The sequence below is a fragment of the Carassius auratus genome, unplaced genomic scaffold (assembly GCF_003368295.1).
Source record: "Carassius auratus strain Wakin unplaced genomic scaffold, ASM336829v1 scaf_tig00020406, whole genome shotgun sequence".
NCBI classification, from domain to species: domain Eukaryota; kingdom Metazoa; phylum Chordata; class Actinopteri; order Cypriniformes; family Cyprinidae; genus Carassius; species Carassius auratus.
This window is the reverse complement of record NW_020525025.1, coordinates 1-27795: the sequence shown is the minus strand read 5'-3', so window position 1 is coordinate 27795 and position 27795 is coordinate 1. Positions and strand designations below refer to the sequence as shown.

The window sequence follows — 27795 nt, the reverse complement described above, 5'->3', positions numbered from 1 at the left end:
GTGGAATATAACTTAGAGGCGCAAGTGCCATATTCAGCACAAAACTATGCATGGAATATATCTAAAGAGATTTATTGCTTTTAGGCTTTTTTTTTTTTTCATTTGGATCCAGTAGATAATGGAAAGGAGGACCTGAGTCCTGAGACATTTAATAAACATTCAGAATGGAATGCTTTTTCATTTTTCTCTGCATGGACAGCATTTTGTGTCACGTATTTTTTCCTCAAACTGTTCATGATGGTCCATCAAACATGTTTAAATGTTGAACTTAGCAATACACATATAGCTACATAAGAGACTTGTACTTCAATAAGCTAGATTTGACTTCAGTAAAGCCAGTGGGGAAGGATTTCATAATACTGAACCGCAAACAGATCTGAATGACATTATAGAATAGATAGAGGGAGGAGGTGGCTTGGCTCATGTTTGGTTTATATGTGTATTTGCTGCTCTCTAGTGGTAAGCATGACAGGCACAACCTTCTTTTTAAAGGTGAAATCAGCATAGAGTCATTTCAACTTTTATTATTTATTTATTTATTACATTTTACATTACAGCAAGGATAAAAAGGAAAAGACGAGAAATAATAATAATAATAATAAACAAGTACAAAAGCATTCCGGATCGCAAAGGATTAAAAAGTCAACATTTGTGTTTGAATTACAGATGATTATATACAACAAATGACATTGTAACAGGCAGATAACAGATAAATTGGGCTGACTATACAGTACTTCACATTGAAAAATATTTTTCTACTTGAATAAATTAATTTTTTAAGACGCTTTTGTTGGTATAATGGAGCTGTTTAGTTTAATCCTGGGTTATCATCTTTTTATACCTTCTTTTAACCCCAGTCAATGACAAGTATTAAACTTTTACTTAATAAATTTACTTTAAGAGATTTAGCACTTTTAGGTATTTTTCCTATGGGGATTTTTAGTTCTCGTTAAAGAATTCTAAGCTGAATCAGTTGATTCAGAACATTCCAAACTTTAATTTGAATAAAATAATATTTGAAAATCAAACAAATAGACAAAAGTACAAGACAGCTTTCATGAGAACAAGATCTACAATCGCGAGTCAAATTTAAAGGTGTCTTTTGGTGCAATTTTCACGTTGCGATTCTCTGGTGGAAATTTCTGGTGAAAGAATTATGGGTAATGTAGTTTTCACTAGGAACTCCGTTACTAGACGACAAAGGCATCTCGTATATGCGGGTACCTGTCCATGGCTGGTACACGAGGTTAACAACATACCACCAAATGCCATCAATTAACAACCTCACAGTAGATCTTTTTTAGCAGTTTATAAGTTAAAATCATTAAAAGTCAGTCCCCCATTTTTATTTTGACTGCTGCGCTTTTTTTTTTAGCCAAAAATAACCAGTCAACCATGTATAGCGCCTGCTTCATTAAATATTTGTGAGTTTAGTCACAAAGTCACAGAAACTCGTCTGAGGGAAAATGCCTTAATAACACTGCAGAATAGACCAAATTATTCTTACATTTTATTCCGGAACGAGACGAGGTGATATTTAAACAAAGCCCTCCCTGTGTTCCTCCAGTCAATATCGAGTAATATCCCCCCCAAAAAAGATTGTTAACCCAGTTTACAAATGAGGAGTCTAAATAAACAGGTTTTCAGGTTTAAAGTCTGAACAAAAAATGAAAAAAAAAAAAATAAACTAAGGTTTAGATTTAGAATGGGTTAACTATTTTAAGTGCAAAAGTCATAATGTATCAACTTTCAGTTTTTGTTTTCCATCATTTTTTCTTTGCTCCAAAGGCCTAACTATGGTTAGATGAATAGAATCTAAACATCATCAAAAGTAGTTTGATTTTGCAACCTTTAATACATTTCTTAAACCGAAAAACAAATATAAATGTAATGTAAATGACATTTAAAACAGATAAAAATGCATAGCTAAAATATTCAACAGATCGCTAGATCTGGAGAGCATTGATGAAGTGGCTCTGAAAATAGAGCCTCTACTGTATTATACAGGTGAAGGAGGTGGGAATGACATGAGAGAATGGCCAGATGGAAATAGTAATGCTAATATATCACGAGCAAAGAAATACAAAATGGAGTGAACAGATGTTTCACTCAGAGAGGTATGAAGGGCAACACACAAAACTGGAATGTTCCAGCAGCAAAGATACAGTTTGTCCCACAAAATGTAATGAAATATTAAACAGTCTTGTAAAAGCAGGCTGGAAAAAGTAAAACAAGAAAAGCATTATAAGTGTATTTGAATTTGATGGCTATCATGTAATTTACCAACCAAACGATTGTCTGCTTAATTATATATATAAAATTACAAATAAAAAACACTCGACAGCATTATTTTCCAGTCCTGAAGTCAAAGCTAAGTGCTGCTTCAATACATGGAAAAGGTATTTTTTTGCCATTTAGTTTAAAGATTGCTTTCAGATACTAAGCTCTAAATGTCTACCTGAATGAGGATCCCAGTAAGAAAGATGAGCTTCTAATCACATTCATCCTCTATACATCAAACAGGTTCTGAGCCAAAAATATCTTGCAAGAAATCATATGATCTTACAGACATCACAGACACATTGAAAACATGAACTAAAATGAAAATGGTTTTGCTTCATACAACTGGTGTGTGTCTCCAAATAAGTTTATGTTGCTTTTTTATTAAAGACTTACAGTATAAACGGCAAATAGCGTATACTGTTTTGTTATTTGTTAGAACTGGCTTTGTCCATCATAATTTCAAAGAAATAATAGCTTAGAATCACAGCTCAAAAGCTTCTGTGTGTATATGATTATCACTTCATTTAAGTGTAATATTACAGTTATTGTGCTGGTGTTGCTATTTAACTAAGTACTTTTTGTAATATATAATTAGACTCATGTTTCTAGGTAATCTGACAATCTGGACTCAAACCTGCCTTTGGGTTTGCTAGTGAGCAGGATGCGAGGTAGACTACCGACTGCCTAGACTTGCTTGAGGAAAATGTTTGTAACATGGAGGTAGAGGAAGACTCAACTTCACACTACTACAGGAGGAGATCTACAGAGCAAAACCAAGACAAACGTCTATCCTGAGTCAACTGTGCGTGTCTGTGTGTGACTGTGCAGAACCTCCTCAAAGCCTAGGGCTCTCCCAAACCAGATGCCTTATCTTTCAGCAGACCGAGACACAGATGACAACTCCAACTTCCTGTGAACGAAGCAATTGTGAGGTAACTGTAATGAAGTGGACTCACATGTACAGTCTGTGTATTTGTTTATTGTGTGACTGTTCATCTATCCATTTGTCTATGCTGTGTACTGTAAATCAGTATTTTATTCAGCATTGGTCTTCAGCAGCAGGTCATTAGAATTTCAGGGGTCCATCATAATTTTTATAAACAAAAAAAAATGAATCTCCATTTAACAAATTAATGTAGACTTTTTATGTTAAATACTGAGTTCCTAATTTCAACCAAACCTAAAAAGGTTTAGCTTTCACATGAAGTAAAATTAAATGTATAACTCTAAGCGTCAGTAATGATTATTTTATTGTGGTCGCAGTACTGAAATGTTAAAATTGATGGTTTATTATTGATGCATGTTAATATATTCACGTTATTATAGGCCAGGCATAAAAGGCAACAAGCCACACCAGTCAGGCAGATTTTAGAACTCAAACAATGAATGTATTAATGATTTTTATCATCTATTTTTACTGAGTTGCTGTGAAGTGATCTTACCCTCGGGTGGCTGTGTCATGGGAGGCTTAAGGCAGTACATGTGGTATCCCCGATCACAGTCATCACAGAACAGAAGCTGATCCTACAAAAGTAGAGGGCATCACCAAGCTGTTAGCTCACACACACTCAGCCATATGAGGAGGCTTGCAGAAACACGCAAACACCGCATCTCCAAGAGTGCTTTGAGAATCTTGTTTGAGATGTTGAAAATAATCTATGCTCCTTTTTAGGATTTAAAGACTCACATCGTTCTCTGAGGTGCCACACAGACTGCAGGATTTACACTCGATGCACTGCCACTGGTACGTTCCAACGGCCTGCATCATGTTGTCTGTGAACTGCAGACATGAAGGATGGCCTGGTGAAAGAGAGAGATGAAAGAATAATCTGACAGAAGGAAGAGGAGCTAGATAATTAGACAATTCGATTAGTTTCAGATGAACTTCACTATAATAAATTTAACTTAGGAAAACATGAATCCATATAAATTGTCGTAAAACTAATTGTTAGAAAGGTTCTTAAGTAATTTATATACTTTAAGGTGGATTGATCTGGATGGAGGGATAGACACAGATGATGGATGGATGGATGGATAGACAGACAGACAGATAGATAGATAGATAGATAGATAGGGACAGTTAACATGTAAATGAAAAATTTGTCTCAAGTTGTTCCAAACCTGTATAAGTTTGTCTTCTGTTGAGCACAGAAACTAATCAAACAGTTGACGGTAGCCATTGAATTCTATAGTATTTTTTTTCCATACTATGGACATCAATGGCTACCGTCAACCGTTTGATTTCCAACATCCTTCAGAAGATTGTGTCTTGTACTCAGAAGAAGAAGGAATCTCATACAGGTTTTGAACATCTTTAGGGTGAGTAAATGATGACAGATTTTTCATTTCGGGAGAACTATTCTTTTAAGTTAATAAAGACAGACACATGAAAGAAAAAAACGGATTAAACACGATTTGGAAGGAACAAGCAACAGTTCCCCGTAAACACCTCCACCTTCTGTTCTGCCCTCCTAACACAGAGAGAGGGTGAGCACAGGTTTGGAAAGTGCCAGATGGCTCTGTAACCTCACATGTCTGTCTTTCTCTCTCTCTCTCTCTCTGTCTTTCTGTCTCTTAGGGAGGTGTCAGTTCCTCGGCCTGCTCATTTCCTCAATGAAACTGTGAGAACAGCAGGCTCCTCTTGCTTGGATGCCCAGTAAAGCATGTGCAGTCTTCCCAGTTTGGAAAGCATGTGGGGCCTTGGCTTGACGTCGGATGTTATGTGAAGCTCTTTCTCTACTGGGAAAAGAGTTTCATAAGCTTTGCTAGCTCATTCCTCTTCATGGCTCTGTCCCTGGTATTCACATGCAGAACTGCTTGAATAGATTAAGCCACATTATGCCAACGTTTAGACATAAATCTTTTCGCCTTGATTTTATTTCCTGCAAGTGTATGGAAAAATGACTGATTTTAGAGCTTGATCTTGATGCAATACATATAAAATATGAAAAGTTATATCTCAAATACTTCAAATAATTTAATCATTTATGTGTAATATTTTGATAAATTGCTGTTAAGTTTCATTGAAATTATAGACTAATTATTTGGACACAAGCCATACTTAAACATGTATGAATGCTTTATGTAATGCATTATTTAAGAAAATAACACCCCAAGTGTTATTTATTGTAAAGAAAATATTTCACAATAATAAGTTTACTAGGTTTCAAATGATAAAACAATACTCAAAATTAAGACAGTTATAACAATCTCCATGTGAACTTAATGGGACCTGCCTTCATAAATCCACTTTGATGAACTTGAACCAGTTAAAAAACGTCTCATGAAAGTGGTTTGCTCTGAGATAATGTTTATGATACTCAGTATGATATTTTAGTGTCATTAAGACATTTTTCAAAGACCACTTGAGGTCACTTGTCCCATTTTTTCCTACCTTGAAACAAAATGAACTCTGAGTAATTCATCAAATGTAAAATGTTTAATGTTTTTCAGTAACAAAATCCAGTGAAAGACTTGCAGGCTGACATTTGGAGTAACAGGACTCGGCAGCGAGCACATGAATGACAGTTTGCATGAAGTGTGTTCTGTGTGTTTGTGTGGTTTGTGCCACAGGTCTGCGTGACACAGAAGCAGTTAAAAGCATTATCTCTAGCCATGGTTTCCTTTGGCTTAGTATTAAATGAACTAAAGTTTGAATGTTAAACACTGAAACATTTTTATACACCAAAACCCTGGGAGAAATATCATCAGGAGCTGTTGTGGAACAACAGGTTTAGCCTGCAACAGTTTGTGGGCCTATATACATTATACAATATCTTAATAAATTATATTATCGTTTTCAAAAGAATGAATGCCCTGAAATAGAGAGAAGATCGAAAGCATTAATACGGAATTTTTTTCGCAACAGTTTCAATTCAAAAGTGACACATTAGTCCGCCATAACAATAAAATAAAAGAGCTTTAAAGAGCAAATATAGCAAAGGTTTTTCATACAAAATGGATATGCTGAAATATCCCCATATTAACTGGGTGACGTCCCTGTGGCTAATGTGTATTGCGGCTTTTATTGCATGTATTCTTTTTTCTTGTTCACATTTACTGCATTTTCCTACCAAGTGTAGGAAGCTTATGTGCTTGAAATCCAGTGTATTATTATATATATTATATAGCTGGATCTGTTAACAGAGGTGAATGGTCAGGATTTTATTTGCAAAACAAAGCCTTCATGAGAATCATTGCACATTTAAGCTACAATTGTACCCCTTCTCATACCTGTTGTTTAAAGAGAGTTTCCTGAATAGTAAAGGGAAATCACTCCAAAAATATGAGTCCTTTTTCTTCTTCTTATTCAACAAAACTAGGGAGAGGCCAAGTATCATGTATCCTCCAGCAAACAAGGCATTTCAAATGTCATGCTCTTTTGATGTTGTTGGACTTGCAGCTGTCCTGAGAAAGGAGGAGAGATGGACACTTAAATGCCAACTGGCTCTTACCTCTCTGCAAACTGTCCTCCCTTCCCTCTGGATCCAATCAGGGCCTGGCCTCAGCCCATTCTCTGCCTTCTCGTCATCCCTTTCTTTGCAAATATTGTATTTATCCAGAGGTAGGGGAAAAAAACCCTCTTCACTACGGACACATGTATTTTCTCCTCCTTGAGGACTGAAATTCTTTAATTTCTATTTCTAAAGTAAATTTCCACACAGTAGGCGTTTTATCTTACATGGCGGAGTATAATCCACGTCCACATATTGGTAACGTCCCTGCAATTTTCCATGATGGAAAACAAACAGTCCAGAAGTGATGGCTCCTCTGTCCCATAACTAGCACATCTCGGTATACAGAAGTGTGAAGCAATAAAAACAACATTCCTTAATTTATAAAAGGCTGCAACTTGTCCTTTGAAAACAATTCCTGAATTTAACATTGTGTCTGGAGTTGTGAATCCATTACGCATGAGGCTGCAAAACAACAAAAAAAAAAAAAAAAAAAAAAAAACCAGGCAGCAGACACATGCTGGAAGTTTCTCTGATGCTGTTCTCTTGAGGTTTCTCCTTTGTCTATCTGTACTGAGGTGAGCCTGTGCTGTCGTCGGACAGAAGCCCATCCAGGTCGTCCTCCTCAAAGCCGTGAAAGGTGGACGCCTCGCTCTCTGACGTGTCGCCGAACATGTCCAGGACTCCACCCGTCCTCCTCTTCGCCCTGGTCCCACCGATGCGATCAGCTGACATGCATGACGGACATATCAGCATCAAAGTGGAAACACACACAAGTAACACTGCAGTCAGCTCACTAGGACTCACACTCCTCTGAGTTTTGGACAACTTGCAGTCTTTGCAGTTACTCATACATTAAGGGACTACGGTTTGCTTATCTGATTGCATGAATATGTGCTTCTCATTGGCTGTAGATTAAAGCTGCAGTGCATTTTTTAGCTGTAAGTGAATCATGAATCGTTTAAAGGGATAGATCACCCAAAACGAAAATGAACAAAATGAAAATTCAGTCATTATTTAGTCACTGAATGATGTTCCAAACCAGTTTGACTTACTTTTCTTTTCTTCTGTGGAACACAGTCATACAGGTTTTGAAATTAATAAATAATGACAAAATTTTCATTTTTGTGTGAACTATTCTTATATATATATATAAAATTATTATTATAATTATTTTTTTTTTTACTGAGGGATACATTTGGTCTCTCCCTGTTCTTGCTATTTAGCATTCGATTATGAGAAGGCAATGGATCAAACAGCCAAGAAAGAAAAACATAAAGAATGGAAGCATATGAGCAAAATAAATATGAGAATATTTTGCGCACATGAACTGAGATAACTGATTATGCCCTAAAACAGTTAAGAACTATAAGCATATTAGGAGTTCAAAAGTAATTCCAGGATATAAATGTGGGATAGTTGACCCTTCCAAGATCATTTGCTAGGAAAATAACTTGTGTAAAAGAAAAATGCAAAACTCAAGCACTCAGAAAGATGAACAAAAAGGCCACGTCAAATATAAATGCTCATTCTCAGCTCTGCAGTATTTGGCTCACACTTACAAACACAATGCACATTCTAAATCCAAGCATGGTATTTTATTTTTCAGCAAAATTATTCTTTTTTTTGTTTGAAATGTAAATTATCATAATTACAAAGAGCAAATGTTCTCAGGTCTGCCATCTTGAAAACTTTTAACATCAACCTACGTAATCTAGATGTACAGTAAGATGCTTTTAGACTTTGTAGTCTTGGCATCGGCAATGAAAAACAGTTTCAGAGACTTAACGGTTTCGATAGAATCCCATGACACTCCTACTCTTCCAACTCTCATTAGAATTAACTTAGATCTAGCCTTGGTCAAAACAGTCATAGCAGAATATTAATATCAAATAGATGATTTTCACTTAAGTGTCTTTTGTATGGCAACAAAACGATCTTAGCAGTAAAACTGGTATACTGATATTGGAAAATTCGAAAGAGACAATAACAAAATAAATTATTATAATTTTAAGATTTTAATGGCCGTTTTTGTTTCACAAAATATCTTTAAAGGGGTCATATGATGTTGCTAAAAAATGACATTATTTTTTGTATTTTATGTAATGCAAAGTGTTTATGCAGTTTAAGGTTAAAAAAACATTTCCAAATACTGTACATTGTTTCTCCTATATTCCACGCCTTCTGAAACGAGTTGATTTTTACAAAGCTCAACGTTCTGAAAAGCGAGGTGTGCTCTGATTGGTCAGCTATCAGGTGCATTGTGATTGGCCAGATGCCTCAAGAGTGTGAGGGAAATGTCACGCCCCTTACCATACTGTGATGCCGTGTGTCCCGGGGCGATGACTCAAAACCAATAAAACTCATTACAAAGGAGGCATTTGTTGCATCCAGTGGGGACATAATTATGGATTATGATTAGTTATACCTGTCTTTTACGCATTGTGTTGCATCGTGCTGCGTAAACATAAAACCATGTCTGCATTTGTGATCAGAAAAACGACAAACAACAAGTGCTACTCTACACTGCTCAAAACTCACGTTTCGAAAGAGAATCGTCAGTGGCAAATCCTTTAAATATGAAAACGTACATACATGCTGTAAGTCAGAAGAGCCAACACTGTAGGCTAATCACCCAGGTTCAGGAAACAGTCCTCCGTAAAGTGCGCAGAATACATTGCATGTATATACAAATTAACCATTGATTTCTGGTTGTGTCCTCTTTTGGAAGGCCAAACTAAGTATTTTCTCTTTCGCAACTAAACACACAGCATCTTCAAAACATGGTGACGGCGGCAACAATTTATGTCTTCAAATAAATGATGTCCAATAAAATGTATGTCTTCTTTCTTTGCCTGAACATTTGAGCAGTATTATGCAAAGCGTCCCACACAGTGACGTAGACATGTGGGGGCATGTTTAAATGAGGTGTTTTAGGAGGGAATATCTCTTTGGGTTTGAGAGAAAGGACAACTTGAGATTGCATCATATGACCCCTTTAAGTAAAAAAAAATCATGTAGTAATTATTCATTTTCTCATTGCACTAGGCCTGTCACGATAACACATTTTGCTGGACAATAAATTGTCCCATAAATTATCGCGATAAACGATAATATTGTCGTTCTAAGACAAGTTTCAACTAATATAATGATAATGGCATAATAACACAGGTAAACCTTTTCAAAGAACATAACACTTTAATTTTATTTTATGGCAGATTCAGAGCAAGAAATACCAACATGTTGACTTTGTGTGACTTAAAATTAATTAATTTTGTATGTTATATTATGTGTGTATGCCAGTTAGTGATGCTTATATTGACCGTTTAACCGTTAACCGAAAAGAAAACATTTCCACAGATGACGGGACTGTTCACATATCGCATCTTTTGGGCACTCAAGTTTGTTATTTCAAATGCGGTATGCACGCTCATTAACAAAGAGACACGGTCGCAACGTGCACATGGTGCGACGCGCTTGGGGCAGCAGTTGCTCAGTGGTTCAAGTAGGTTATCTACAAACCGGAAGGTTGGTGGTTCAATCTCTGGCTCCACCTGACCAAGTGCCAGTGGCTGGCATCACCGTCGATGTATGAATGTGTGAGTGAATGGGTGAATGTGAGGCAACTTGTAAAGCGCTTTGGATGGCCATGGGGTCTGTTGAAAGCGCTATATAAATGCAGTCCATTTACCATTTACCATTAGTTTTTTCCAGGCCTGTCTGCTCCACATCTAGTTAAAAACATCTCAGCTTTTCAGAATGACTCAAGCGCACCAGATCATGTGAAAAGAACCAACTCAATCAGCTTGAAATTCCCTGTTGTTTTTGAACACTGACAAGTTTTTTTACTTTTCTTCGCAAATAAATCTTGTAGCAGAGTTACAGCAAGGGTTTTTACATTACAGATATGTCCTTGTTGTAGCGGAGATGGCAGCTGATGGATGCTTAACAACTACAGACGCCTCAGGAGCGCCACTTCCCAAGCACTTTGGAAAGAAGGAGAAAATGATGCGCCTATATATATATATATATGTGTGTGTGTGTGTGTTAACTCACTGGGCGCGTTGACACGCAACCACATGCCTACAGACATATTGAGCTGGACAAGCCAAATAAAGCGAGCAAAAAGTAGGACCATTTAGACAGTAAGGACAACGAAGTTACTTGCAAAATATGCTACGCGGTATTAAAATAAAGAAGTAGTGCAAGTACAGTGCAATATCACTTGTGACACAAACATCCACAAGCAAATGAAAGATGCTTCCCAAAGTTGGTCAGTCTAGCGAGATTATATCTCTTTATTCCCGGGAAATCTGTGCCATTGGAGAGAGTGTTTTCTACCGTGGGCTGTCCACAGGCTGCGCTCCAAACTAACCCCACATCATGACATGTTACATTTTTAAATGAAAATGTAAAAAAGAAATTATTGCGGCCAAAATAATTATCAAGCTAATTTTTTTTTCCGTGACGATTAATTGATTTATCGGCTATCGCGACAGGCCTACATTGCACATGCAGGATAAATCCAAACTTTATTAAATGCAATCGGACTGTTACTTTCACACTTTTGTATTTTTATTGAATTACTGATTACTTTTTTGTAATTAACAAGTATACTGGAATTCATTTTTAAAATAACTGTCCGATCTCTGCTAACATGTTGTTTTTTTAATCAACGTGTTTCTAAATACTGCAATTATTTATGAATAAACGCCAAGACTGCAACAGATAAACAGCTGCATGAAAACAGGTAATCTGCGCATCTCTGAACTCTCCATTTAAAAGCCTTTCTAGTAGAATTAATCTTTATCTAGGAAACCATTTCTATATGACACCATTATGCCAAGCCATACCCAAATCACAACAACTAAGCAAAACCCCATAAAATAAATAAATAAACATGCTCTAGCAAAAAACTGGAAAAGATGGGATATGCATAAACAAGCTGATGAAATGTGCTATTGATGCATGACATGATAAAGCATTAAATGGGATTTATAATTTTCTTTTGGTGAACACATAAAGAGAAAGAGATTGAGAGAGAGAAATCTCTGAACACTTTTACTGTTTATTTCTTTTTCTTTTTTTACTACTAAAACATCTGGCAATTCATAAAAAAACATATTTATTTTTATAATTTCAACCAGATTAATATTGGCTATGTCATAGTAAACATCTCCCTCAGAGTGAGATTAAAACAAGATGAAGGTGAAACTCCCTTCTTGATCTAACATGGGCAGATATTGTAACTGTGAGTAATAGAGATAATGAAGTGATGTGAAAGACTCACCAGAACGGCCGCAGTCTGAACAGGAAACCAGCTCCTCAGACTGGCCTGTCTTCCTATTAGAGCCTGAGTCTCCCAGACAGAAGTCACAGTAGTCATTAGGGATGATCGTGCCATCAGGCCCTTTCTGTGCTGTAAAAATAGTACAAATTAAAAAGGGGAAGATAAAATATAAGAACAGTGTCTATTCTAAAACCTAAATGTGTTACTTGTATTATTTTAGGCATCCTAAAATTGTGACATCATTTGCAGTGTAGTATTGAAAAGTATAAATGGATTGTGTGTGCTATGTACATATTTTCTTATCGAATACTGAATAATATCTATTAAAATATTATTAGAATATGTATATAGAATATGTAGACATTAAGACAGCTCACTGTCTGTGTTTTTGGAAAAGAGCACATAATTGCTACTAAGTATTGTTATGCAAAAATTCACACAGGGATGTTAACTAAAGAAACAGGCTGTTACAATGATTTTACCATGGTTAAAATCACAATGAAACATAAGCAGTGACTGATTATTTCTTCATTGTGTGACATACATCCAAGTGAAACGGATTATCGAAAAAGAAAAAAGTTCAATCCATCAATTGTTGATTGAATGGAGGCAGATCTGAAAAGGGGCGTTGTTTAAGAAGACTAAATTATATCTGGTAATGCCACCAGAAAAAGTCTGTTATTTGAGTTATGGCATTTTTTAAAAGCTTTAGTGCATAAGTTTTGCCTATTTGTCGCCATCTCTATTTGTGGAATTCTCTTCTTACGTGGGTTGTCAGTAAATACTGCAATAGTGTGGATATTCGGGAATTACAGATACAATGCCTTGTAAGTATGTCCAAAATAAGACGTTTAACCAGAAAATGTAATCTAAAAAGTATATAACATGTCATAACAGGTTTAACTGTTATGGAATGCAGGTTTAAAAGTTATGGAAGCAGGAAAACTGATTGGCCGAACTGAACGAAGGAAATTTGAATACGAAATAACTCATATGAAATTTTTGGAGACCTTAAGTCTTGTGCACCTTCAACTAGGCACTGTATGCACTAAATTGGAGAGTGTTCATGAAATGGAGCTGTGATAGAGATATCCACCAGGTGCGCTGTCATGAGTTGGATGTTCTATGTTTTTTGTGCAACACAGGCTAGATAATGGGAGTCTACTGTCAATGTTAAAGGTTTATGTGGCCGCTATTGCTTCTTTTCGTTCCCCAGTTTACAGGCAGTTGATCGGGAGGCACACGCTGTTGGTCAGATTTCTCAGTAGAGCGAGGAGATTACATCCCCCATGCCCCCCAATATCTGTTTCGCGCTCCGGCATGATTAACGCCCACATTGCATGCGTACCACATCCGAGCCCAACCAAACTGTGTCCTGGTCCACCTCTTCCAGCCGGACTAAATGAACCACATGCCCAAGCGCGGCACGGAGCACTCACACTAATAAAACGGAACTGGGCTTTGGGGGTCAAACGAGCTCAGATGCGAAAGATTAAGATTGTTCCACTATATTATTTGTGGCCCCCCTTTTGTGCCCCCAGTTGAAATAATCCTAGATTCCCCCTGGTTGGAACAGAGTGCTAGATATCAAAACACTTATTTTACAATTAAAATGAATATAAACTTACGTTTATGGTTCTCATGGCGGATAGGAGGAGATTGGGGGATTTCAGTTTCACGTTCTTCCTCACCCTCCTCTTCAGCAAGGTGAGTATGGGTGTAATGGTAACTTAGTCCAGGACGGTTTTTGTAACGTTTCCCACAAACTAAGATAAAGAACATTGGTCAAAATGAAATTCATTTTACTGGCAAAAACTTCTTAATCTCAAATAATACTAGGTTATTCAAATAATGAAGCTGGGATGCTAACACATATCTAAGAAATTCACAAAGCACCTAGTTTTGGAGTCAAAGCGCTATCACAAAATCTACATTGCATGTTCTCAGCCAATGAGAGAGACATGTGGGGTGTAAGAACAGTGTTTAAGGCACAGTATTAGCACTGCAACCCCACAGTGTGTCTTCATGAACATACAGATGCGGAGCAAAACTATGAATATTACTTTTTTCATATTAAATCACACCTGTGTCGAATGCAGTCAGAATCAGTCACTGACACTATATGTCTTGTGTGCATTTATAGGTAGATTTTAATATGGTCAAGTGCTATTGGACTGATCCGATCACTGAAAACACGTTACTGCCAGTTGGCCTATTAGATTACAGATGTGGGATATATCACATAACTATATCATAATGTTGTTGTGGTTAATGGATACGTTATACAAATTAATTGCATGTTGGCTTAGGTTGTCATATTATGTAAACCTCAGTACAGAAAAGATTTCCTTCTACCAACAGGAGGATGCATTAAACATGTCAAGCATCTGTGGGTTGCAGACTGCAATACCAGGAAGGTAAGCAATATTTTCACAGAAATTCTGTCACTACAAATCCAAAAAGAAAAAGGATGGACAAACCATAGAGAACGAAAGGATGTGTACAGTATCTGAATAGAATCACAACTAGGAAATTGTTTTTTTTTATTTTTATAGACAATAATTAGTAACTAAAATGATTTAGATTTACATAAGTATGTGTAATATGGATTTGTATTACATTTTCAATATATTTTCCCTATATTACCAATTAGACAACATGAAATTTACTTTTATTTTCAAGGGTAAGCCTGTCCAATTACATTTCAATGAATAAGTTATATCACTTCTCACATTTTGTCCTGAATGATCATTCATTTTACTCAGAAGTAAACTGTATTACAGTTAAATGGTTTTGAATGCAGTTTTCATTTTGTCTTTGTTTAATTTTTTATTTTATGCACAAAGGAGCACTAAGTATCCAACCATAGTGTGCTTAATTGTGTTGAATGTGCACTTGTAGTCTACTTTTGATCTTAGGTTTGTAAAATAAAATAAAAAAGTACTTGCAGATAATATAATATTAATATAATAAAAGTCCACTTAAGTGTACTTAAGGAGAGTATGCCTTCATGACTCTGTTTCTTAACACCTAAAATGTGTAATGCTTTAAAGTACATTAAATAAATTCATGCTCTAAAAAAGTACCTTTAGTTTTATGAGCTGACGAACATACTAAAGCACATATTTTTAGCACATAAATTTATTAAAATAATACATTTTAATTTAATTGCAATAAATATATAATATACATATGTCCTACATATATTTCATTCAATTCTCAATTAAAGTTTATTAATTAAAAAGTATGCTAAAGTGAGATTGTGAACATAAATAAATAAATAAATAAAACAGATTTTATTGGTCAGTGATATGTCTATCTCATGAGATAAATAAATGAATCATGAATCATATTTCATCATTCAAATCATATTAATGGTATTAATTTCTGTGGAAAATGTACTTAGTGCACCTTTAGGCATCTAGTATTTGATGTAACAGATGTTATTTTTGTACGGACTGTTGAATCGTACAGCTGGACACAGGAATCATTAAGGAAGAACATATAGTATGGAAAAGGGAAGCGACTACATGCATTTCATTTCAGCAAACTGCACATCCAGAGTCAATCATTCCAGCATTGCAGCAGATTTGACCTAGAAGAGGGTCTGCAATCTAGATGCAGCAATGAAAAGGCTACATGTTCAAGCTCTGGTATTTTAGCAGCAGTGTTGATAGCCATGCGTGAGAGCTTTGACAAGCAGTGTGAAATATCAATAGCAGCTACAGAGAAAAGACTGAACCAGTAGATTTATGCTAATAATCTCTCCCCGACATGAGCATTAACTGTTTAGCCTTGTCATTAGAATATACCACATGTCTGAGCAAGAGGAAGATGGCAACATGGCTGAATACCTGAGTCAGCAGTTTTTGAGTTATGCTTTTGTTTGTATCTGTCTGAAACAGAGGAGACACAAAGCAAAAGAGGAGACAGAAAACAAAATACAGGAAGTAAGTTACATTCAGAGAGGCCTCTGGAACCCAAAGTAGCTGTAGTATCTCCTCGGGTTGTCACATGCTTTTGTTATTATAAAAGGCCACCATGCCAAGATCAGAAACACAGGCAGGTACCATATGATAAAATGAAAGACGTTTTTTAGGACGCCAAAATAGGACAGCCAAACAAACAGTGTCAAAATAGATCAAATCCCATGATTAAAACAGAAGTCAGAGATGATTAACATTATTTTATCCGACAGCTGTATGAAGTGAAAAAAAATCATTAATATTCATTGGGGTCCAAAAAATTGAGACCTCTAACCTTGTTTAAAATAATTAAATACAAATGATATTGTCTGCATAAAAAAATCTTAAAGAACCCAGAATGCCATAAACTTGCTTAATTGATTAATTAATTGTAAATATATATATATATATATATATATATATATATATATATATATATATATATACAGTATTTATTTTTTTCTGAATTTTAAAAGTTTCTTTATTATCAGGTGTAAAACTTTATTTAAAGAAAAGAAATTTTGAAAATGATTTTCGATGTCGTCTCAGACTTTTGGACTCAAATACATAATGCCAAATTAGGTTACAGTTTACAAATTTCCTAATTAGTTTTTCTCTTGCAGTACAAACGTATACAAAATGATATATCTATATCAAGTTGCTTAGAATTGAAGGCACAAAGGTTGCATATGAAATTATGAAATTGACCCTTACTGTCACACACGTAGGGTTTATCCTGATCGTCGTTGGCCACTGCCTCTGTTCGCCTGCGTGCAGAGCCTCGACCCTGATCAACAAATAACATAAAATTACATGATATTACTTTCTCTTGTTTAGATCATTTCTCGTTCATCTTTTCTTAGTCTCTGCACACACCATAACTCAGAGAGATCAACAAGGTATTTATTTTTCATGCTTTATTTCCCTTTCTGGTGTCAGTCTGCCTTGTCTTGGCTGTCTCTTTTTCTTGCTCTCGCTTGCCTTTTTTCCTTCACACCATCCGCAGACTTTGAGTCATGCTCATCACTCACCCTGCCTTTGTTTCGATGCTTCCTCTTCGGTGTGTCCACTTCAAAATCTTCATCGTCATGGAAACCATCACCATTTTCATCTGCCTCAAGCACCCTCTGCAGAGGAGGAAGAAAGTTGGGCTAAGCGATTAGATGACGATGATCAATGCACTGCACAAGAAAAGACAACAGTCCACATACAGAAAGAGTGGAGATCTTCGTTGCCATATATGGTCAATGGGGTCCTTAAAACACTGTTTTTTGTAGCAAAGAAATAGCACAGGAAACACTAAAAGCTGATTGTTTTTATGAGTGGGCCACTGAATCATTCATTCAACTGAATCATTCAAAGACGCTGATTCATTCAGGAATGAAACAGCATCTACTGTGTGTTGCTTCTCCTGTGCCTTCACTGGGAAGCATAAACAGACACTGTATCGGGCACAATTAGGTTTAAAATGTAATCTAACTTAATATTAACTTCTATTCAACTGTTGTATGAAATCAGGATTTTCCTCGCAGTCGTGCATTTTCTTTAATGATATTTGGGTACAATATCTCTTGCTTGTGTGATATTGTGAAGATATAATGTGAAGCGCATCGTGTAGAAAGCATGCTGCAGTTTGAGTTTTATCGAGTCTAGTGCTCCTTAATAGTGCGGTATTGTTTGCCAGAAGGTAGGAAACAAAACAGCTTGCGGCTGGGGAGGATGGGGTCTCAGATGATGGATTGGGCTTTACACCAACAGTGAAAGGTAGATATCGCTGATTGATGGTAGATTGCATCTTATAATGCTCTGTGCCATCACCTAAATCCTTTGCAAAGCATCTCTGTTGCCGTTGTTTTTTGTATATTATTGTGTTTTTTTTCCTGTCTGTCTGTGAATCTTTCAGGACGAAACTACAACCTATTTGTGGTTCGTGACCCAACAACTGAAACCACTCTTTAAGTCTGACACTGACTTTTAATATATTATCATGCACGTATAAACCAATGAAATCCCTTAGAAAGGACTGTCAATATGTTACCTGGATTTCCAGTAGTGTCTCTTCCTCTTTGGAGTTATTGTTCCTCTTGTCCAAGATCCCATCACCTCGTAACAGTGCTTCCAGGGCCGTGGCCTCCGTCGCCGGGGCTTCTCTCTTGGCCATCAGCTCTGCCTCTAAACAAGAAAGAAAGAGGGAGAAAATGAGAATGTCAGGTAAACGGCTTCCTTGAACCTCTCCTCCATAAACTGTTAACATCGTCACTGAAAACAGACGAATGGATTGTGCAAAAGAACAGCTTCAGACTGAATGGTAACAATTGAATAGTAGTATAAATAAAACAAAATAAAATAGTATTTTGGGGGGATCTTTATCTTTATATATATATTTAATATCCCTAATTACTGTATCAACCTTTACTGGCTTAGGTTTTTCCCCTTTAGTGCACATGAGGACTGCAAAATTAAAGAAAGAATTTAGATTTAAGAAGACATGATCATTTCTGAGTAAACATCTGATGTTCACCGGTTGTTACAGTGCATTCTGGGTAGGGTATGAACGTTTCAGTGCAATGACAATGACAGGTTAGGAATGGCTGACTCTATGAGTAGTGCACTTACTAGTAAACTAAGGAGTGGGTTGAAACACACCCTTAGGTCTGTCACAACATTTGAATTGTTTTCTGATCTATAATCTGCTTCAGTGGAGTTAAAGTGTCCCAAGAAGCTTTGGTTTCTGATGTTCCTACTCCGTAATGTGTGTACATGATTGAGAATGTTTTTATGAATCTCTGTCCTTGTCTTTATTCTCTTTGTGTCTGATTGAGCCGAGACACACTCTTCCCCTGGGAGAGGAGCTGAAAATAGCGCAGAGTGCCAGTCAGGGGCTGATTGCAGCCGCCCATCCCCCGTCTCTCATTAAAACAAGAGGCTAAGAGAGGTTGATGTCTATAGACACAAATCATAAGGTCTTAATCATCGCAATATAATACAGCACTGCAATATTTATGCATGCCATTAAATCACAACATTGGCACTGAAAAGGCACACACTGACTGGAAAGACTATGTACTGCTTTAATGAAGAATTTAGCAAGATCACGCTGAGGAGTCCGTTTCATATGGCAAGCGCAGAGCATAATGAATATAGCAGTTCACTGAGATGCAGCTATTTGGTGTTGTCACAGTGGCGTGATTATATAGCAGGCAAAATAGCCTGACTGAATCAGTTTTTTTGAATTAGAGGCTGTTCTACATGCCACATCTGCTGTGCAGAAAACGACAGCACATGGAGATGAACATTGGAATTAAGCTTGCTTGCTTGTCGGTATGAACCAGACTTGGATGGGATATTGGACACCAAAGCTGTTTACAGTGGCTGAGCACCCAGAAATGTACAACACAAACACATTTCAGACAGGAAGCGCAAGAACGATGTCCTGCTGTAACCGACCAGAATTATGCCTCGCTATAGTGTAAATATTACAATTCCAGGACTCCGGAAAGCACATAACTTAGAGGGATAGCTCACTCAAAAATGAAAATTCTGTCATTTTTTACTAATCTTCATGTTTGCACTTATCCTCTGTGAGCATAAGAGACTTTCAAAAACATGAAAATATCTTAGCGACCCCAAACATTTAAATGTTAAGTGTAAATTCTTCAAAATTTTAGAAGGACACAGAAGAAAGAGAGTCATATAGAAACTGAACAACATGAGATTGAGTAAATAATGACAAAACCTTAATTTGTGCATGAACTATACCTAAGAGTAGACTATAGTGGATCTTAAATATTCACCATACCTAAATGTCTGAATGGCTCAGGAGAGCAGTCATGTGATTTGAGGAGTGCTTTGGAGGGTCTTCTGATATCTACATTATTGGAAAACAATCACACTCTATTTCAGGCCTGAATCAGTTTTATTCACTGTTTTTCTGCTGAACTCATGCTGGCTGAGCTCCAAGTGAAGGTCAAGGGTTCTTATATTGCTTTGCTGCTATTGTATTTCCAGGGACAGCTAAGAAAATAATAGAGGGGCTTTCTTGTTGACACAGACAGGCCTTTATGTGCCTTTATCAAGTTCTTCCAGCCCTTCTGTAGACCCCCAATCAGTCTCCAAGACTTACATTCTAAAGCTGCATGGCCAAATGATTAAAGGGGCCCGGTCAGGGCACACACGGACACAGAGAAGGATAATGAGACCCAGATGGGCCAGTTCTACAGCCTCTGAATGACCTCAGAGCAAAGAAGCAAGGAAGGAGAGAAAAGTGCAGCAAAAAAGAATTCAAAACCAATATGTAAGCTTGAGAGAAATCACACAATTAGCCACTCACCGAGTCGGAGTTCACAAAGGCGAAGCTGGGGGTCAAGTGGTGGGTGAAGTCGCCTCTTCTTTCTCCAGCAACGTGCTGGGTAGGTGTACATCTGACCTGCTGCCAACCCTGCAATCAAACAGACAGTACTAGCATGGTTTGAATAGGCTCTTACACACATTCTTCATATAAGCACTATTGGGATGGGATTCTTTTTGTAAACAATGTTTAGGTTGACTTAATAATGGAGGATATTTGTGATTTCAAATACCAGTTAGGATTAGAATCTATTGTCTGGATGTGGATGTTATGAGATGACAGGTGCTCTTAGGTCAAAGTAAATGATTAAAAAAGAAACATTTTAAAAAGAAGTCTCTTATGCTCAACAAGGTTGCATTTTTTATATATATAAACAGTAAAAACAGAAATATTATGAAATATTATTACAACTTATAAGTAATGTTTTCCATTTTAACATTTTAAAATGTAATTTATTTATGTGATGGCAAGTCTTAAGTTTTAATAGTCAGTACTCCAGATAATCATTTGATAAATAAATAAATATAATTTTTAGTGCTCAAGAGACATTTTTATATCAATGTGGAAAACAGTTGTGCTGTTTAATATTTTTTTCTGATTGTTTGATCAATAGTAAGTTCAAAAGAACAGCACTTACTATTGAAATAGTAATGTTTTGTGAAATTAAAAATGTCTTCACTGTCACTTTTGATCAATTTCATGTATCCTTGCTGAATAAAAGTATTAATTTCTTAATCTTAACTGACCCCAAATTTTTGAAGGACAGTCTATGTAAATGTACATTTTCACTTAGAGGCATCACTCTGAGAAACACAAAACCAGTCTTATCTGGATAGAGCGTTAAACACAAGAACTTGAGTAAAACATCTTTAATAAAAATGCTGGTTTTCACAGGGTCATTCTCTCTGATTGGCTCATTACGCATAATCTGTGCAGTTACATAGATCTGTGAGGCACATGGTCGCAGTTATTCATCTATTCCAGTCTCTAATGGTAAAACAGAGGAATCAGAAGTGTGAGAGAGAGAGAGAGAGAGAGAGAGAGAGAAACCCAGAATAAAAAACATCCAATAAACACTGGTCTACCACAAAGTGTAGGGTGTGGCTAAGGAGCTTTTAGCTGCGAGGCGCTGACTCTATTTTTGTCCGGTTCTCGGCATGCATATTGTTCCCTTTGGCAGCTGTATGTCTAGATATTGGCTGTTTTGGTCAGATAATAAGGGAAGGAATGCTGTGGAAAGACTAGAGACATACTTCTGCCTCATTACATTAAATAGTGCACTGCATTGTTTAACATGTTACAAACGTACAATTTCCTAAACACTGGTATGCTGTATAAACAATCGTCAACACAAAGTTTGATTGCACTCTCTGTACCATCTGCTTTAAAATGAAATTCATCAGTCTTTATCTTTAGAGAGCTGCATTTTAAGAGGATTTTAAAATCGGAATGTAAAGTGCCAAAGTCCAACTTTGCCAAATGGCTGTGGTGAGAATAAATCTGTAGAATAACTGGACATAATGCAGTCTACCAACTTTAAACATTTGATTAGGATGAGTCTTGAGATGACAGCGCCCAACAAACTCCTTCTGTAGTTCCTTTAATGCACTTGAACACATATGCAATAGAAGTAAAATATTGCTAATATATGCTAGCACACCACACCAAGGAGAGTTCACCCAAAATATAATTTACTCACCATCATGTCATCCCAATCTCATTTGACTGACTGGCTGTTAAACTCCAAAAACAAAACGAAAACCCCTTATAAAATAAGAAGTTCTCAATAGAAACTAATATTTTGATAATCCTGTCCATTGAGCTTTTTTTATATTATATTATATTTATTCATTCATTCATTTTTGGAGCTTAACAGACAGTGAACAGTAAAGATTCTTTAATGATAAAATAAAATATTAATAATATCAGCATAAAGGTTTGTAACAACATGAAGGTATGTAAATAATGAATTTTCATTTTGAGTCAACTTTTCATCCCAAGTCTTTTTGCTGTTAATATTATTTGAAAGGTAAATGCAGAAGGTGCTACCTGGCCCCCGGTGCCGCTTCTCCATCCAGATGTAGCAGTTGTTTTGAGCTACGCCCGTCTGAGAGTCCAGGAAGGGCATGCGTACGCTGCGCTCCGCACACAAGCGGGCATTGTAGCTGCGACAGTGCTCAATGGCCTCCCTGTAGAACTGGTCCCCGAGCCTGAGGAAGACACAATTTTTGGTGAGGAAGCCTTGCTTTAGCATAAACCACGCCGGTGTGAATCATTAAAGAGAGATTCTGAGCAGTGCCACCTTCAGCTAATAATTAATAGTATCCAAATGTAACTTCCAACTTCCAAATTGAAAGACAGAAGAGACACTGGACCTGAGAGAGCCTGCATGGCTTCTCTCCCCATACCTGCCTCCTGTTTCCATTAGATCAGTCTTCTCCGGACTAGAGGATACACAGATATGTAAGGAATGCTGGGCTGGATAAAGAGGAGTATTCCAACTTAGAATGGTGACACAAAGAGCCTCAGTGTTTAGAGGGAGCAGAAGAGAAAAAGCAGGCAGGTATGAAAAGCAGGTCTGAGAAAGACAAATGAGACAACTAACATTTGATAGCCTAGTCTACTCCCAAAAGTAGGTTTGAGAATGGAAAACCAGTTTTTATTCAGAACCATTACATTAAAATAATACGGCTACCAATGAGGTTCACTGTTGTTTTGGACAAGTGCTGTCACAATGTCAGATTTCCACTGCACAATTATCCTGGACAGATGATTTGACAATAGCGATATTATTGCCATATCTACAGAAATTCTGAGGAAAAATGCTGTCAGTGAAATCCATCTTGAAATTGTTTTTGTTTTGGGCAATGAATAACACTCAAAATACGCGTGTATGGAGGTAGAGAGAGACTTTTTAACCAAACATACAAATGCATACCAAAAAAACTAGTTTTCTGTGATGGATGGTAACAGTGTTACAATACCCCCACCTGCCTAGTTGGAGTATCAACCTATTTCCAAATTTCAAATACTAATTCTAAATTACTTATTTACAATATTAGTACACTGTATATGTGTAGTACTAACACAAAGTCCTTATTACACTTTTAAGATATCACAGGAAGTCAACACCATTATATTTCAACACCCATATGGACCCCATTGTCTTTCACTGTTTCAACTGTTCCAAACACTCTTCAATATCTTGTGTGTGTGTGTGTGTGTGTTCCACAATATAAAGGAAGTCATACAGGTTTAAAATGACATTAGGGTGAGTAAATGATTGATAGCATTTGTCACTTTTTTTCTTTTGTCACAAGTGACATGCTACACTGATAGTATATATATACAAAGTACTGTATGTGTTTAGGTGAGATAACAGTTGCTAGACGGAATAAATATGAATTTCATTGTTATGTTGTCTAAACATCATCCATTCTTTCTGAAATGACTAAAATCATTCATAAAATAAGAAACCAGAATATATTTGAAATCAAAACAGAAACTAGAATGATTTCCAGTCTCTACCAAAAAAAAACAAAAAAAAAAAAAACACTGAAACCAGTATTCTCCCAAATCAGCTGTTGAATTCTTCATTATTTTCATCATCTTTAAAATCTCCAGATCTACATTTCTTCCTTCCTCCAGCATTATTTTCCACCCTTTTTCCTGGGCTTCCTGTGAGCATTATTTCGGTAAAATGAAATGCCTGTGCTATCAGCTGGAGACAGCAGAAGTCATTATGTAAGTTGCAGTGACAGAGGCCCGCATTAGAGCGCCCACGACCTGCGCGAAAGCTGCTATCCCCATAATCATCAACATGCTCCACTGTACTAAACTGACCTGATGGCTCTCAACTCAAGTTCTCTCTCAGAGGCGATCTACAACTACTTTTCAGCACCTTAAACAAAACCATAACAGCCCCTAGAGATGACAAGTGCTTACCAATGAGTGGCTGATGATGATGGTGTCTATCAACACCATCTTAAGGAGAGAACTTCATCATGCTTCATACAGCCTCCTCCAAACAAAACCTCTACTATAAACAAACCATGTGTTCATGGACTCCCATATTACACTCGATGCAAGGACTCTGGTCAAAAGAGTGGAGCAGTTATGTAAACAGTTTGACTGGTGTGTTAGAAGACACGTGTTCTCTCTGCCACATCCCTGGAGGCACGGATAAAGACAGCCTCTTGAAGGTCGTTAAGATCTTCACTCTTTTAATGTCGATTAGTTATGGACATAGGAGAATAGAAGGAATGTTTATTAAATCTGTCACAGTATTTGATTTACACAACCCTCAAGAGCATGAAGCTACAGTACTATAGATGATCCATGTTATAATAACGTGTGGTCAGGAACAGAAATGTGACTTTGGCCAAGTAAAATCCTTTCAATTTGAAAGTGAAAGGTTAAAGCTGGGTTTCTCATTCTATGTAATCTCACCAAAATTTTAGGTTGGTATGACACTGGAATGTGTAAACATTAAGCTAGGTGTCATAACAGGATATTATGGATTTCAATTCTTCTTTGAGGTTCTAAAGACGTAGACCAGTGCAAAACATCAACATTGTACGTTGAATGGAAAAATAAATATAAAATGTATTAAATATTATATTTATATATATTCATGTCTGATAAACAAAATCCAAAATCAAAAACCAAAATCCAAAATCAAAAACCAAAACTCTTTTTAATTATTTTAATAGAAATTAGAAATATATATATATATATATATATATATATATATATATATATATATATATTTTTTTTTTTTTTTTTTTTTAATGTATTTTCAGTTCTGTATATGTAATACTCAATATGATAAATTTAACATTAAATTAATTATCATAAGAAAATTATCATGATTATATTTCTGAGTTTTGACAATAATAATTATTCTAAACAAATAAAACATTGTCTTATTATTATTATTATTATTAACTATTCATGTATTTGTTGTTGTGTTATTTATTGTTATTATTTTTTATGTATATTTAATATTTAATAGTACATTTATAAATTAAATATGTACAAATAAGTATAAAAGGTACACTTTAGTAAAGGACATATTTTCACTATTAACTAGTTTCTTATTACCATGCACATTACTAACATATTGGCTGTTCACTAGTACTTATAAAGCACATATTCTACATGACCTTATTCTACATCCTTAATCCAACCCAATAACAACTACCTTACTAACTATAAATAAGCCATATTAAGGAGTTTATTGAGGAAAAAGTTGTGGTTAAAAACTAGGGCTCGACTAAAGATTTTACTGGTCGACTAGTAGTCATTTATTTTAAGCATTAGTTGACTAATCACACATTTATTAATAAACCATAAAGCTTGCAACAGCACACTGGTAAAAGTAATGATGATGAATGTGTCAGGGAAAAACAGTAAGATTTTATTAAATAAATTTTAATAATCTATTGATAAACTAGTGTTTTCTGTGTTTTCGGTGTAAGAGATGAAGTTGGCGAAACTGAATCATCATCTCCACAGAAGTGAATGCAACCTGCATGCAAGTTTCATACAAATTATCTAATCTGAGAATATTTTTTTTCCTTTGAGTATACACACAGAGTTTCATGCTCAGAGAGCAAGATCCAAGAGGCTGAAATGGCAGAAAGCGCATCCTGTTTGCTTTCATTATTTTACAAAAGCGCAATGTTTTGATGTTATAGTGAATATAAAAATATATATATTTTCCAGGGTAAACAATAGATTGAGCGGCCATGTAAAGTTGCTACTAACATATTCAGAAGATAAGAAGATAATATTTGAGGTCGATGAATGTTAGGTGAGCGTTTTGATGTATTGCATTACCACAAAATCTAGCCACTGCCATGACCGCACCGATTGCGATTTTTTTTTTCTGCAACTAATACAATTTTGGTCAACCAAGTCTCTTCTAGTCGACCAATGGTGGTTTTTCCACTGCGTGGCATGACTTGGCATGGCACAACTCGGTTTGCGTTTCTACTGCATTTTAGTACCGCTTAAGAAGTGGGCGGGACTATTACATGTCATTATATTTGCGTATTTGCCTGCTAACGTTACTGCCGCGATTCCAGAAAAAACAATTTCATTCCAGATCGTCCCATCAAGCTCTCATTGGGATCCACTCCTTAGCTATCAATGAGAGGAACATCTGTACTTCCTCAACAGACAACGAAACCCAAGCCCCCAAAAGTGAACCGTACTGAACTGTACCATGCAGTGGAAAAGCACAATAAAGGTTAGCTGACTATTAGGGAGCAGTCCTGGTTAAAAGTGAGAACTGTACCTTAAATAAAGTGTAACCGCATGAAATTATTAAGATTGTTGTTATAACTATATATTATAAAATTTATTATATAATGTTTCTGGAAAAATAAATGGTGCCAAATTGGTAGACCCAAATAACCAGTTTAGAAAGGAAAAAAAAGTATATAAATAATTTTCTGTTTGTAGGAAAAACTGCTGACTGAAAAGCAGCAGAATAGGTTCTCTTTGAGAGGTAAAGCATTTATTCAGTTTTTCACACATCCAAATCAAATGCATTTGTAAACAAGTGTTTTTCGATCAGCCTATTTCAGCCTCTATGAAAACTGCTAAATGAACCTTCTGCACTGAGCCATGTGCTTTGTGCCTGGGCTGCTCTTAGGAAATTAATACCTACTCTTTATTCAGCAGAGCAGAGCTGCGGCTCATTCACAGTTTTGTGTGGAACTCAGAGGCTTGAGGCCCCTTAACTCAGCCAGCGTTTATATTCATATTACTTGAACAACAGGGGTGTCTCACTTATTGTCTCAAAAGAACATAGCCACACTTCTTAAGTATGTAGAAGATGTCTTTCATATTGAAATGACCCCTTTAGTTTGATTTAATCCCAATGTTCTCTCTAAGGACAGGTGTCCATGAATAATCATTGGCTTAGGTAGGCATTGCACAGAGAATTGTTGTTCGTTTTCAAATACATATGCATATTGTCATGATAATCAGCACTGCATTTCAATTAGACACGTGCTTTGTAAACCGGCTCTCCAAATGTGATTAAGCTTTCATTTGTTAACAGGCCAGCACAGAGACGTCTTGTCTCAAGGCACTTCCTAAGGAAGCTTTTCATCAGTGCAAATAAACAAGAACTGATTTTTTTTTTTTAAATCACCATGGCTTGCTTGTTCAAATCAACTCATTCACAAACCTCACTACAAAGAGTCCAGATTTCTAGAAGTGTTCCATTTTTTATGTTAAACACAGCAACATTTGGCTCAGCCTATGATGCTAATTTAGGGGCGGAGCTTTCTGTTCAAAACCATTTGCCTTCGTGAAATGCTCTGTTGGCTACAGATACAGAAATATGTTATCTTTAAACTTCTTCAAAACCTCTCACTTTACCGTATTTTGTGTGATTGTATGGGTATTTTAAAATAGTCTATGCTGCACCGAGGATAGGGA

The 27795-nt window shown here is 36.2% G+C and overlaps 1 protein-coding gene across 3 annotated transcripts; it reads right to left on the bottom strand.

Moving 5' to 3' along the window:
• Positions 1 to 1561: 1561 nt before the first annotated feature.
• LOC113076405 (zinc finger protein DPF3-like) lies at positions 1562 to 23148 on the bottom strand. 3 transcript variants are annotated; one of them, XM_026249052.1, is made up of 12 exons: positions 22749 to 23148; positions 22390 to 22550; positions 20323 to 20430; positions 18031 to 18164; positions 17024 to 17119; positions 16707 to 16779; positions 15882 to 15923; positions 13656 to 13793; positions 12028 to 12156; positions 3971 to 4083; positions 3726 to 3807; positions 1562 to 3193 (listed from the first exon to the last, which is right to left on the bottom strand). In XM_026249052.1, exons 1-12 carry the CDS (start codon positions 22763 to 22765, stop codon positions 3126 to 3128), a joined length of 1161 nt encoding a protein of 386 aa, XP_026104837.1. In that variant the 5' UTR covers positions 22766 to 23148; the 3' UTR covers positions 1562 to 3125. The 3 variants fall into 3 exon arrangements, with proteins under 3 accessions (XP_026104837.1, XP_026104839.1, XP_026104840.1); XM_026249054.1 differs by lacking the exon at positions 15882 to 15923 and having other exon boundaries at positions 22749 to 23145; XM_026249055.1 differs by lacking the exons at positions 1562 to 3193; positions 3726 to 3807; positions 3971 to 4083 and adding an exon at positions 5701 to 7465 and having other exon boundaries at positions 22749 to 23142.
• Positions 23149 to 27795: the final 4647 nt, after the last annotated feature.

Excerpts from the sequence above, each read along its gene's own strand:
- LOC113076405 (XM_026249052.1), bottom strand. Across the intron at positions 20,431-22,389 it reads GAAGCGGCACCGGGGGCCAG|GGTTGGCAGCAGGTCAGATG; the intron begins GTAGCACCTTCT and ends GTTTGATTGCAG. Across the intron at positions 15,924-16,706 it reads TAAACCCTACGTGTGTGACA|ACAGATACAAACAAAAGCAT; the intron begins GTAAGGGTCAAT and ends CCTCTGTTTCAG.